This window comes from Argopecten irradians, chromosome 2, assembly GCF_041381155.1.
Source record: "Argopecten irradians isolate NY chromosome 2, Ai_NY, whole genome shotgun sequence".
Classification (NCBI taxonomy): Eukaryota; Metazoa; Mollusca; class Bivalvia; order Pectinida; family Pectinidae; genus Argopecten; species Argopecten irradians.
The window spans coordinates 26,921,528-26,934,440 of record NC_091135.1 but is presented as its reverse complement, the minus strand read 5'-3'; the positions used below and the strand labels follow the sequence as shown (position 1 = coordinate 26,934,440).

Sequence of the window (12,913 nt, the reverse complement as noted above, 5' to 3'; positions counted from 1 at the left end):
TATAAATGACTACTTCTCTGAAACTAAGCATGGAATAGCATCCATAATGCAATGGTAGCATCGTTATAGGGTGGGGATTCAAAATTGTACAAATGATGGGGCTGACCCCCTAGGGGCCTGAGGGGCGAGGTCAAAAGGGGTCAATTTGGCTATTTCCATATAAATGACTTCTTCTCTGCAACTAAGCATGTGATATATAAATATAGCACCCATAATGCAATGGTAGCACCCTTATAGGGCGAGGACTCAAAATTGTGCAAATGATAGGGCTAACCCCCCCCCCCCGGGGGGGCCTGAGGGGTGGGGTCAAAAGTGGTCAATATTACTATTTCCGTATAAACGACTTCTTCTCTAAACATGGGATTACGCTCAAAATGCAATGGTAGCATCCTTATAAGGTGGGGATTCAAAATTGTGCAAATGATGGGGCTGATCCCCCGGGGGTCTGAGGGGTGGGGTCAAAAGGGGTCAATTTGGCTATTTCCATATAAACAAATTTTTCTCTGCAACTAAACATGGCATTACGCTCATAATGCAATGGTAACATCCTTATAGGGTAAGGATTCAAAATTGTACAAATGATAGGACTGATCCCCCGGTGGCTGAGGGGGGGGGGTCAAAAGGGAGCAATTTTTGCTGTTATCATATGAACGACTTCTTCTCTGCAACTCAGAATGGAAGAGCACTCATAATGCAATAGTAACATCCTTATAGGATGGGGATTTAAAATTAACCGGTATGGCAAAGTATAGGGCCGACTCCCTGGGGCCTTAGACACGGGGCCAAAAAGGTCAATTAGGCTACTATTTTCATATAATTTACTTCCTCTCTGAACCTTTGTATTGGATAGCATATTTGTATGGTATCTATAGTATCATTGTGTTTCAAAATTAAACAAATTTTGGAGTCAATTTTACTAATTTTTCTAATTGTAAGAGTCTTAGTTATAATTAAAAAAAAAAAAAAAAAAAAAAAAAAAAAAACAGGTGAGCGATACAGGCTCTCTGGGCCTCTTGTTATCTATTGCAATAATTGCTTTATTGAATTTTTATCACCCATTTCATCCAGATTTACTAAAAATTCAAGCCCTAAAAGTGTAAATTTTGTTTTCCCATGTAAGCTTGTGATGTTTGACATCTCTACTGAATATTTTACTTCCAACCCAAATAACTTTTTTTCATGGTTTATTTTAAGCCTGATATCTGTCCAAAACGGTCTGGTATATATAAAGCTTCATCAAATGATTTCTGATATCCATCTAAAATGAATGATGTATCATCTGCGAACTTGATGTCATTCCATTGGTGCTAATAAGCTTGTGATAATTAATTTATGACAAAGTAATCGTGAAATATGGGTCACAGTATCCAGTCGGAGATTAATACATTGAATTAGCGACAAAGAATTCGTGAAATATGGTTATTAGCCATAAATGGATACTCAGTGATACTAATGGGATGCCAGGTGAGGCAGTGATGACAAACATGTGTTCATCAACCATAACGTTACGTTGGTCAGCAAAACCCTATGTATACGCATGACTGACGTCTCCTGTCACAATGCGAACCGCAAGACATACATTATCTTTCCTCAGCCATAAATACACTGAATGGACAGACGTGAATGATTTTATTATTGTACTCACCTGTAAGGGGGGACAGGTAACACTGGTCATATCTACACAGCGATCGTTTTATATGTTACGTTTGAACACTTTCCCACTCGTGCATACAGGGGTGCAGTCTAGCATCAGATAGCTGCGTGGTCCGTCACGTTCCGTCCCAAAGCTCTCCGTCAACAGGCTCCAGGGGTTATATTTGACGGGAATGGTAGCTAGAGGAACAATTTACACCAGAGGATTCCTAGCTAGCTGATTAAGTGAACTATTGTCAGTTGTTAGACTGTATTTATCAAAATGGATCATTCGTATGGGATATTTCTGGTAAGTATTATAGTTGATACATGTTATTATCAGACATATCAAGAATTTGAAATTTGGCCGATGAAACTTTGTATCGTCCTCTTTTGCTAAATGTTGATGACGACACAATTTTTATTCCATTTCAAAGTATTTTTGAAACAGCAAACACTATAAGTTACGTGGATAAACCAACACTACAAAACTATAAATAAAAGCATGTACAGTAATGCCAGCATAGAAATGGAACTATCTTTAAAATATGAATATATAAACAGTACTTTTGACATGAAAAAAAAATGAAATTTTAGTTTGCTGAATTCCATATGTGTATTGTATAGATCTGTATAATATCATGCCATTAAATTAGTGAAAAAGTAAAACAGAAATTTTTTTGTGTAGTAACAAAAATTTGACTTGTTCACACGCACATAGACGAATTGTTCTTTCAAATATTTAGCATTGAAACAGTAATATATTTATCAAAAATGATTTCTTGAATTTCTTCGAATCTTCCGTGATAATTTGCAATTTCATTTGAATGCAATCTGTGTGAGTTTTTTATTTGCCTCATACAATATATTTCCGGCTTAAAGCATAATCACTGAATATTCCTAGAAAAAAACTATATACACTGTAGTTTGTTGATAAGATATAAATTTGGCTTTTTGTCTAATTCTTTTTATTTTATCTTATGTTGGGTAGTAGATAGTATCACACACCAACCTGTAACTGATTCTCCCTGTGGAAAGGTTTAACACATCGTTTGCTTGTAGATACACAAATAGACAGATATACTAATATAACTTTTTATCCTTTACTAACTAACGTCTTATTCGCAAATATGTTGGCTCCAGCTGACCTCATCGCATGCATTAATGCTATATCGCATATCAACGTACTGCACATAATTGTAATAATTATCCATACTTTAATAGTGCGTCAAGTTTCCTAGAAATGTTTATCCCATATCATAACTGAATACAAGAAAATATCTTATGGGTTGCAAGCGTTTGGAGAAATATTACTTATGGAAATTTTTAAGTGATAGATTGATTCCCAATTAGGAAGACTGTGACATAATCTAGGCATTTATATTAAATTAATATCAATTTCATTTATGAATTGTAAAGACTTTATAAGCAACTTCTAAGCTAAATACACATCAAACATGAGAACAGTAGAAGAAAATATTGATATCAAACTTAAATAACAGAGCATTGATTAACACAATGTTTTGCCAAAAGAACTTATTTGTTAATTTTTATTTTATTTTAGATATTGATATTTATATCAGAATGAAAAAAATATATTGAAAAGTATGAACAAATTTCATTTCAAGATCAAAATGCAAATACAAAAAAATACATATTGGTAATCAAACGGTGTTTTCAACATCATAAAACAACATCTGAATTTTTTTATACAAAGGCAAAGAAAAACATTATTTTCTAATATGTTTGGCACACAAAAATAAATGTACATGATATAATATTTTCTCGTCGAACGAATTATTATTCCACCGGACAATTGGTGGGGGATGTCCGATTTTTAAGTAATACGAATGATATAGTTGTAAAAGTTTGTCCTGACCTTTTATCAAGACATTTATAACGGTAATTACTAAACCATTGGTGGAATGAAACAAAACTGACACCATTTGATCAATTGCACACGTGTTAAATACACATACAAAAGTGACATGTCCGAAGTACATGAAGTGTCCATATTACATTTCGCCCTTACTATGCGCTCCCTAGACAATTGATACAAGAAGAGTGTGGAGGTGTGTGCCCGCCGCATCGTAATAGCTTTAACGTGTAAGGAAGTGACACTCTGACATTTCCCTTTGTTTTCTGAAACTGTCTGACCCCGTCACGTCCGTCTGGTCAGAAACAATAGCTAGTTACATGTAAATGAATCAGACTATGTCTGATGTCAATTTGTAAAAAGTGTGCTGGGATTTGGGAACATGAGCTTATCCAATCCCCGACCCAACATTGTCTGAGAATGTATCAGGATAAAAACGAATACAGTAGATGATTGGTTGTTTCATAACGTCATATTGCACAGGATAGAACTTAGAGACAAAAGACAAATATACGTAAAATATAATATAAGACCTGCACATATTGTTAGTGTATAATTGTGACAGAACCGTGTAATGGATGATTAAAAAAACAATTAGTATATGTAAATATGACAAGTATATATAATTACAAAAGGTTTTACATGTAATAGTAACAAGAGCTGCCAATATTGTCAATGTGTAACTGGTATACCACAAGAGATATGGAATGTGCAGTCTTATCAAACTTAATTTTAACGTATTTATTGTCAAAAACATATGACAAGGGATTGGGGGCAAGTTATTACAACTTAAAAGAGACCCTTTTCCAAGAAACAACAAAGTGAATACATACATGTATACGTGTGGCTTAGATTGAGAAATAAACGAATCAAAATATTTTTTATGAAACGTGCTACTGGACCTAGTGTAATGGTTCTTATCAAAATTCCCAAACATCTTCGTCTGAAATGGGCTGAACAAAAACACGACTAAATCTAAACTTTATTGAAAAATAACGCTGCTTGGTACAAATGCAAATCCAGGCTGTTTGTCCCTTTAGGTAACATTAAAACATAACAAATTCAGACATAACGAAATATACTTGCTAACAAAGTTATTACATGGTTACTTCAATCATGCTTTTCCACCCTAAAGGTGCTTGACTAAGGAAAGGGAACTGGGGTAAGAATTGTTAGATTATGAATGAAAAGTACTGTACTTGTTCACATACGCACCTACAACTTATGCCTTATCCCATTGCGAATATGACAATAAAATATAAAAAATGAAATGTTTAAAGTTATCAAATGATAGCAATTTTAAGCCGAGAAAATGGTTATTATATAAGCAACAAAATAAAATCTTTAAAACAAAATATGAAACACATTTAAACAAAAATGCAACCCTTTATGCATATTACTTTTATGACTTACAAAACTAAATTGCAATGATTAAATTGGAAAGAGAGAGATTTGGAAAATAAATGAACACTAAATAGTACATGCATTGGCGTCTATCTAAAAGTGACGTTTCAGACAGTATAAATGCGGACACCCTTTTGTTTGATATTGTAAATGACAAATTAATTTTAATTAAATACACAACTTAAAAAAATAACACACCACGTAGTTGATTTATAAAATGTGCGATTGTTTGGCGGTGGTACTAAAGGTCAATTTATAGGGTTGAGATCCGTGCATGAACAAGATAGAATTATAGAATCTCGAGGAGAATACATGCTTATAGATACATTATATATGTACTTGGTCACCTAAAAAAACTTATCATTTATGAATCATAATTAATACCAACATTATTATATATTGCCCACACGCAGGGGCATATTCACTTAGAGACAACCCCAGAGGTTGGCATGACCTTTCAACCAACTATTACTTGCAATGTAAAAAACCTATATTAGACAACAGTTTGTAAGATTGTGTATAACACAAACACATTAGACATCCAGCTTATAAATTAAATCAATTTTACCATAACATTTGGTCATATTTCTTTGTTTTTGTTATTCCATAATTTAATCACATACTAATAAACGCGTCTCAGCTATCTGCCAGTTTAATCCGTTCTTGAAAGAAGATATGGATATATGGTGCTGTTAGATTTCTTAAGGTGCTTTCGTCTGCCAGACAACATGGTGTTTTAGGTCTGTTTTGGGTTAGTTAAGACAATGGATACATGGTGTTTTTAGGTCTGTTTTGGGTTAGTTAAGACAATGGATACATGGTGTTTTTAGGTCTGTTTTGGGTTAGTTAAGACAATGGATACATGGTGTTTTAGGTCTGTTTTGGGTTAGTTGGATACATGGTGTTTTTAGGTCTGTTTTGGGTTAGTTAAGACAATGGATACATGGTGTTTTAGGTCTGTTTTGGGTTAGTTAAGACAATGGATTCATGGTGCTTTTAGGTCTGTTTTGGGTTAGTTAATTAGTTAAGTGTTTTCCCTGTTTTGCTGGGATAACGTATGGTAATAAACAAACTTGACCCTGTTTATGAAATAATTATAAAAGGCTTTTGAAACAGGGAAGGTATTGCTTCATAACACCTTCAAAGAGATAAAATACATATAATATACATATAGAAATAATAAAATTCTCTGGATATAATATAGTATATATATAGTTCTTTAGGAGAAATGTGTGTTTATGATTTTGTATTTTTTTCGTCTCGCTCGCTGGTAAGTACGAGAAATCCAATTGTTGTCTTCCTAGATAGATTCTAAAATTACATGTAGAAAGGTATTGGGATGTTAGGTGCCTTTTAGTCACCCTTTCACCATACGACCTGATTCCTTAGACAAATTCTGGAATTATATATATACAGGTGTTGGGATGTGCCTTTTATGCACCCTTTCACCACACATACCTGATCCCTGGTGGTGCCGCATGTCACTTGGCTTGTCAGTTATAAATTTGTACGACAATAATGACCGGACAGCTGACCAACTGACCACTGACAAACTGACCATTGACAGTCCCTGGAATTCTCAGACATACGGTATGGGATGGTGTTATTGGCGTGACTTTTGTACCTTAGAGTGGTACATATGATTTAAACTGTGAATTGTATTCTTAATTAATTTACATGTACATCCATATTCGGATAGGATATCGTCATGTCAGTTAGTACTAGAATGGCAGATGTTTTATTACACTACAGGAAAGAACGTTTAACATTAGATACATGTACATTCAACTTTTCTAGCACTGTATGAAATATAAGTACCATACATATTGTGTTCGAGATAATGTCCTGAAGATATTGCACTCGTGCAAGATGTAACATATTTAGAAGTTCTTAATTAACTTAACGTAAAAAACAAGGATTACTTATAAGCCAAATCACCAAGTGTCTTTATCTAGATAAGTTTAAAAGCTTCTGAAATTGTTTGTTGCAGACATTTCTGACAAAGTTGCAAATTAATTTTGCCAGGTACGGCTTTTTACCTACGTGTTTAATTGCTCAAAATTTGAATTTGGGTTTTACCAAATACATTAAAGTATTTAAGGAGCTATAGCTCGTCCTTATTTGTTTCTCAGTGGCTCTAGGAACTAAATCTATTGAATGGGAATCAATGCATTATTATCTAGGTCATAATTATTGAATATATATAAGAAAACATATCATAGAATATCGATAAGGGCGTTCGATAGTACAAGCCGTTTGTATGTACTGCACTACACCTAGCCTAGGGCACATGTCAGATTCCTGTGACCTCTGTAGGTAAAACCATTGTCACAAGATCACAGCCTTGGGGTAAACAAACTCTAGATATCTTAAACATAAAACGTTCTGGTATCGACAGTTGGTCGATCATCAGGGTGAGCTATACATACATATATATATATATATACAGCAGACCATGTCATAACGGCCACCTCAGTATAACGACATGTCATAACGGCCACCTCTGTATAACGATCGTCTGCCTGCTAAGACCATTTTGAGTAACAAATTACCAATTTCAACAGAATCTCGAATCTATGAACAAATACCATTTAGCTATAAAAACTTGTCCCTTTGATGGTATATATATATAGGCTACTAACTGTATATCTACCTGTGATTACAACTAGTCACCACAGGGGGCCAACTCAATGAAAATGGATGTTGTCATGTCATACATTTTTTGTATTCGGTGGATGGACTGATTAGTATATATGACAGTCGATTATTTGTGATTTATTTTAGAAAGTATGAGATTTGAAAAATTATTTAAAAAATCGGGATATTTACTATAAAACAGAGATAAATATCCCGATTTTTAAAAAATAGTTTTTCAAATATCATATTTTGGGGAATAAAGTCATATGACTGTCATATACATATATACTCATCAGTCCATCCACCAAATACAAAAAAAAATGTATTACAACATCAGTTTTCTTTGAGTTGGACCCCTGTGCTAGTCACATCTGCCTTTTTATAAATCAGAAGGACGTTTCGCATCCATTCACGCGTTTAATATAATTTGTGAACAAATGCGAAACATCATAGCTAGTAAGATCACAGAAACGGCGTTAACCCTTAAGCTGTGTCGTCATGGCAATATGTTATTAGACAGAAGTCTCTCACTTCCTGTACTACATCCGGTGTATAATCAAGGTTTTATCGGCATCAAAGTGTGGAAAACGATGTTCTAATACATTTAATGTGAGTCATAAAGGTAAACCATCAAAAAGGAAAATGTATTGTTTGTAATAGAGATCCTAAAGATAGTAGCATGTGTATTGCTCTTTCCAATAGGGACATTGTTCAGAGGACCGCATTTCTGTGGGGTTGATAGCTTTTTTTTAATTATTATACTTATAAAACATGTCTCAAATGATTGTAAATAAAGATGTAATCTTGTATGTGGTGTTGTGTCCACTCTCCTCCCTCTCTCTTTATCTACATTTGTTTCTCTCTCTCTCTCTCCCTCTCTCTTTATCTACATTTGTTTCTCTCTCTCTCTCTCTCTCTCTCTCTCTCTTTATCTACATTTGTTTCTCTCTCTTTATTGATCTATTATTTGAAGAAGCATAACTATGTTTATATTCTTTAACTTAATGCTTCTTTTGAATTTCAGCATCACTGATAATAAATAAATAATTCCGTGGATTATGTTTATATTTTGGAATTCTGCTGGTTTATAATGTATGCTTTTTAACTGGTCGGCTATTTTTACCAGTAGTAGAAGTTCTAAACAACTATATCGTACATCCCGTTTTGACCAGAAGTTCAATATTTAAATGACAAACACGCGACGCTATTATTAACTAACCGAATTATGATTAATTTATTTCATTATCGTGAGTCTATTAAACTTAAGGGAGTGCACACTTCAGCTTTAATGTTTACGAGAAACATTAACTAGGAATAGAATCACACGTTGATTTAGCGACATCTGATGAATAACAACTAAATCACGGGGTTAATCAAAACATTTGTATGCAAATAGTATTGGAGCAAATAAACGTCAAACATATTAATCTAATTAGAATCTACACTATGTTATACAGACATTACAAGTATCTAACCTGTCCTTAAAAAGAACATTATGAAAATATCTAGATGATGATTATAAAACGTGGCCAAGTAAGACAAACTATCTTAAGAAGAAATGTAATAAATTATGTTAATTAGAATGTGCATTGAGCATTAAAAATGCACCGTCTATCTGTATAATTATGGGCAATTAAATATTTTACATTTAATTACCAACATCAGTATACATTTATACATCTAATTATGTCGTACAATCTCGCATGTACTTATATGAATATGTCACTGATGAGGGTTTGTTCTACTTGTATTTCTTTGTGATAGTACTAAAGTCATGAAGCACATTTAGATATGTGCATCATACAACTGACTTGTCATTCCTATACTCATCAGAAGATGAAACGATTGCAATTGGTAAGTGTTAAATGGTGAAAAAACTAAAATTATAAAATTATATTAGAACGGCTAAACAAATCGAGATCTAAATATGAATAATTACATCATTTGTTTATTATCCACTATTGCATGGAACAAACTTTCTCGACCGAGACAATGTTTCTCGAAATAGATTATCAGATGACTGGTAATACTGTTTTCGTATTACTTTTAAAAGTTCTGCTGTGGAATGACTTATACAATGGACGAACATTTCCTTTTAATTTCTCAAAAAAAAATGTTAAAATAGATGGATGATGCATATATTAATTTTGTTCTATTGTTTACTTTTCGTCACTTTTTGTGGGTTTAGTGATAATATGTACTTTTTGTATAATTTTGTATTTTTATCGTGCAGAAATGAGACTAATCGAGAAATGGTTACGATGTTTAATTTGATAGGCATAGTGCTTGATGTCTCTGTTTGGCTACTAGATATTCTACAAATGTAATACAGTATTTTCATCACAAAAAATGTAATATTCTAAAAAAACATTTTTTTTAAATGTCTACTGGTGACTGAAACCAAGGCATTCAAAATATACTAAATACTACAAATAAGACAGTGAGAGTGACATAGATGCTCTTTTGTATTTGAAAAAAAACTGATAAAAATGTATTTCAAGTGAAAAAAGAAAATCCAAACTTCATATTACCCTTCATTTATAATAATAATAAGTGACAAGCAGAAGTGCAATTATATTACAAAGTGACGAAAAGAACAATGGATTCTTCGACAGTTGTTTGATTAAATTAACGTCCTATTAATAGCCAGAGTCATGTAAGGACGGCCTCCCGTGTATGCTGTGTGTTGAGGGTGTGAAGTACGTGTGTGATTTGGGAGACTGTAGTATGTTTATGGAGTGACTCTGTAATTATAGAGTTATAGCCCTTTTTATAGTGCTATCTCTGTAAAACATATAAACAATACATCGATCAACAACCTTACATTGTTTCCAGTATCCCGACGCTTATCCATATAACGATATAAATGATGCACTCTTATATTTTCTCTTCATTTATCGTTGTAGGTGACACTGTTCGCTGCATTTGCCACGGTAAGTTAAACATAGACTATGATCAAAAAATGAAAATCAATAGATATTAACAAACAGCGCAGTATAAGTACATAGTACACGAGCCGTTAAATGTTTATGGCAAGATGTACTTTTTATAGCATAAACATGGAAGCATTACCTACTGGGCGAGTTGCGCTTCTGTATGACCATCGTTGTATAGTCCCTTCAGAGTGCCTCGGTGTTATTGTTTACGAAAACAATACACCTGGCACATAAAATAGCAATTATGTTATATTTTCCATAACTACTCGCGAATTGACGTGTGTTCTTGTTTTGTTTTTATTGATTTATGCATCCCCATGTGCGTTACTACTAGATGTTAATTATCTAAACGATAATATTTTATTTAATAAAACATTTAAATATCTAAATATTTCGTTCTTTATTTAATTACGTAGTACATGTATTTTATATGTAATCATTCAACTATATTTCTATCACGCATCTTCTGAATGACTTTAACTGTAACAATGTTTTTATCACATTTTTGCGTATAAACAATATTTCAGGCTTTGTTACTTTCAAAATATTCGCAATTGTAAAAAAAACTCTGACTGATAATCGTACATGCATTTGGATTATTTATTACATTTCATACAAATATTCGCGTAAAATTCAAATTTGAGCTCTTTAGCCGCAAAACTACGCGAAATAGTGTATTTCGCAAAAAATAAAGTGGTTTATAGTATTTTCCGTCCGTTCATCCTTGTTCCATCTGTTTTGTTTTGATCGCATACGCATAAGTTTGTCTTTGCATATTACACAGACTTTCTTGTGGGAAGGTATCAATTGTAGCGTCATAATTTTGTGAGTGAAATTCACTTCGTTTTCTCTGGAAAGGAATGACGTTTCGCTCGCAAAAAACATAACGTCACAATTAATACTTACAAATAAGGGCAGATAATTCTATAATTATCAAATACGAAAATACCTTATGTAAATAACTCGATGTTAAATCACCTAGAATCATACCAATGTTCTTCATGCCCCGCTCTTGTTCCTGTAGGTACAGCCATCTCACCTGTACGTGTCCCAAGACCTTCCCTGTCATACTTCAGCCGACTGTCCCTTGGACTCCTGTTGTCGAGAAATGGACGGAAACCTGATTACTCTCTCGGGGACATTTGATGCCGTCGGTAAGTTGTGTTTTTTATTGAAGTATTTGTGTGTGAAACTATGGATCTGTTAAGGTACGTAGGTAAAGCCATTGACATTTTAAAGTATTAAACGAAAATAACTCATTTGGATCGGGCACTAGGCTACGTCAATGTATAATCTTGCACAAGAGGTATGAAAGACATTGATTGATATTTAGATAACTACCTGAAGTATTGCTAACCACATTAATAGTTGACCTCAACGTCTTCAAATATGTCATCGTTCGCCCCATTTCACCAGACCCTTTGTCTAGATCAAATCTCATTTACAAACTGGTTTACACAGGCAGCTAGCTTTACTGTTCCTCCTTTTATAGGCCCGTTTCATGATGTCCACAACGGCACGTGCGTGCCCCTTCTGGCCCAGCACGGGGAACATTGTGGGGAGTTCTGCCAGTGCGACAAAGAACAAGGTAAACAGTTTGTAATAAATTGTGTTTTAATTGTTTATCGCGGGGACCATTTTTTAATATGAGAACATGGTATTACTCAGATTCTTATTCGTCCGTGTCCTTCAGTCTTTTGAAATGATTTGAATGATAATGAATTTACATAAAGTTTTACACTTGAATCATTGAGTTACCGATGTGATTTACTTTTTGCAATAATGATGAATGAACGGAATTAATAAGAACAAATACGTTCAATAAAGGAGACAATAAGCGATTGAAGTAAAATGAATATTCTTGAAGGAAAAGTTATAGCAGTGTCATACCATCTTCGCTGCTTTAAATTAATAACACATATTATATTTGTCCCTATTATAAAATAGTAGTCATAAACATATACTAAGCTACCATATGATTTCGAGGATATGAAAATCCAATATGAAATCAATATATCTGATTTCTAACATGTTAAAATAATGATTGATTGCGGTTATCGAAGAATATGAATATAATATGGTCATATCTTCGACGAAAATGCATAAAGATTGAAACTATACATTAAAATATATAAATACATGTACATATTATTTGACTGAAAGTGTTTTGTAACAAAATAATTGTGCTTTTATGTGTTTACCATATTAATCATTCCAGGCTTACGGTGCTATCGTCATGTTTCTGACCACGAATTCTCTCCGTCCATCTGCCGCGAGAAAGCCTACGTAGAAAAACAACGCCGGAATTGGATATCCTGTTACAAGGATCCAAAATGTAAATTACCCATGTGATCTCTGTCTTAACCACGTGACTACCAATATGATTAAATCCGTTTTGTTTTGTTTGAAATCGTCGTTATTTTTCTTT

At 33.5% G+C, this 12,913-nt stretch overlaps 1 protein-coding gene across 1 annotated transcript; it reads left to right on the top strand.

Annotated features, from left to right (window-relative positions):
• Positions 1–1,702: 1,702 nt before the first annotated feature.
• Positions 1,703–12,895, top strand: LOC138314986 (uncharacterized). The gene is made up of 5 exons (XM_069255675.1): positions 1,703–1,942; positions 10,456–10,482; positions 11,510–11,639; positions 11,978–12,073; positions 12,704–12,895. The coding sequence occupies exons 1-5, from the start codon at positions 1,916–1,918 to the stop codon at positions 12,835–12,837; spliced, it is 414 nt and encodes a 137-aa protein (XP_069111776.1). The 5' UTR covers positions 1,703–1,915; the 3' UTR covers positions 12,838–12,895.
• Positions 12,896–12,913: the final 18 nt, after the last annotated feature.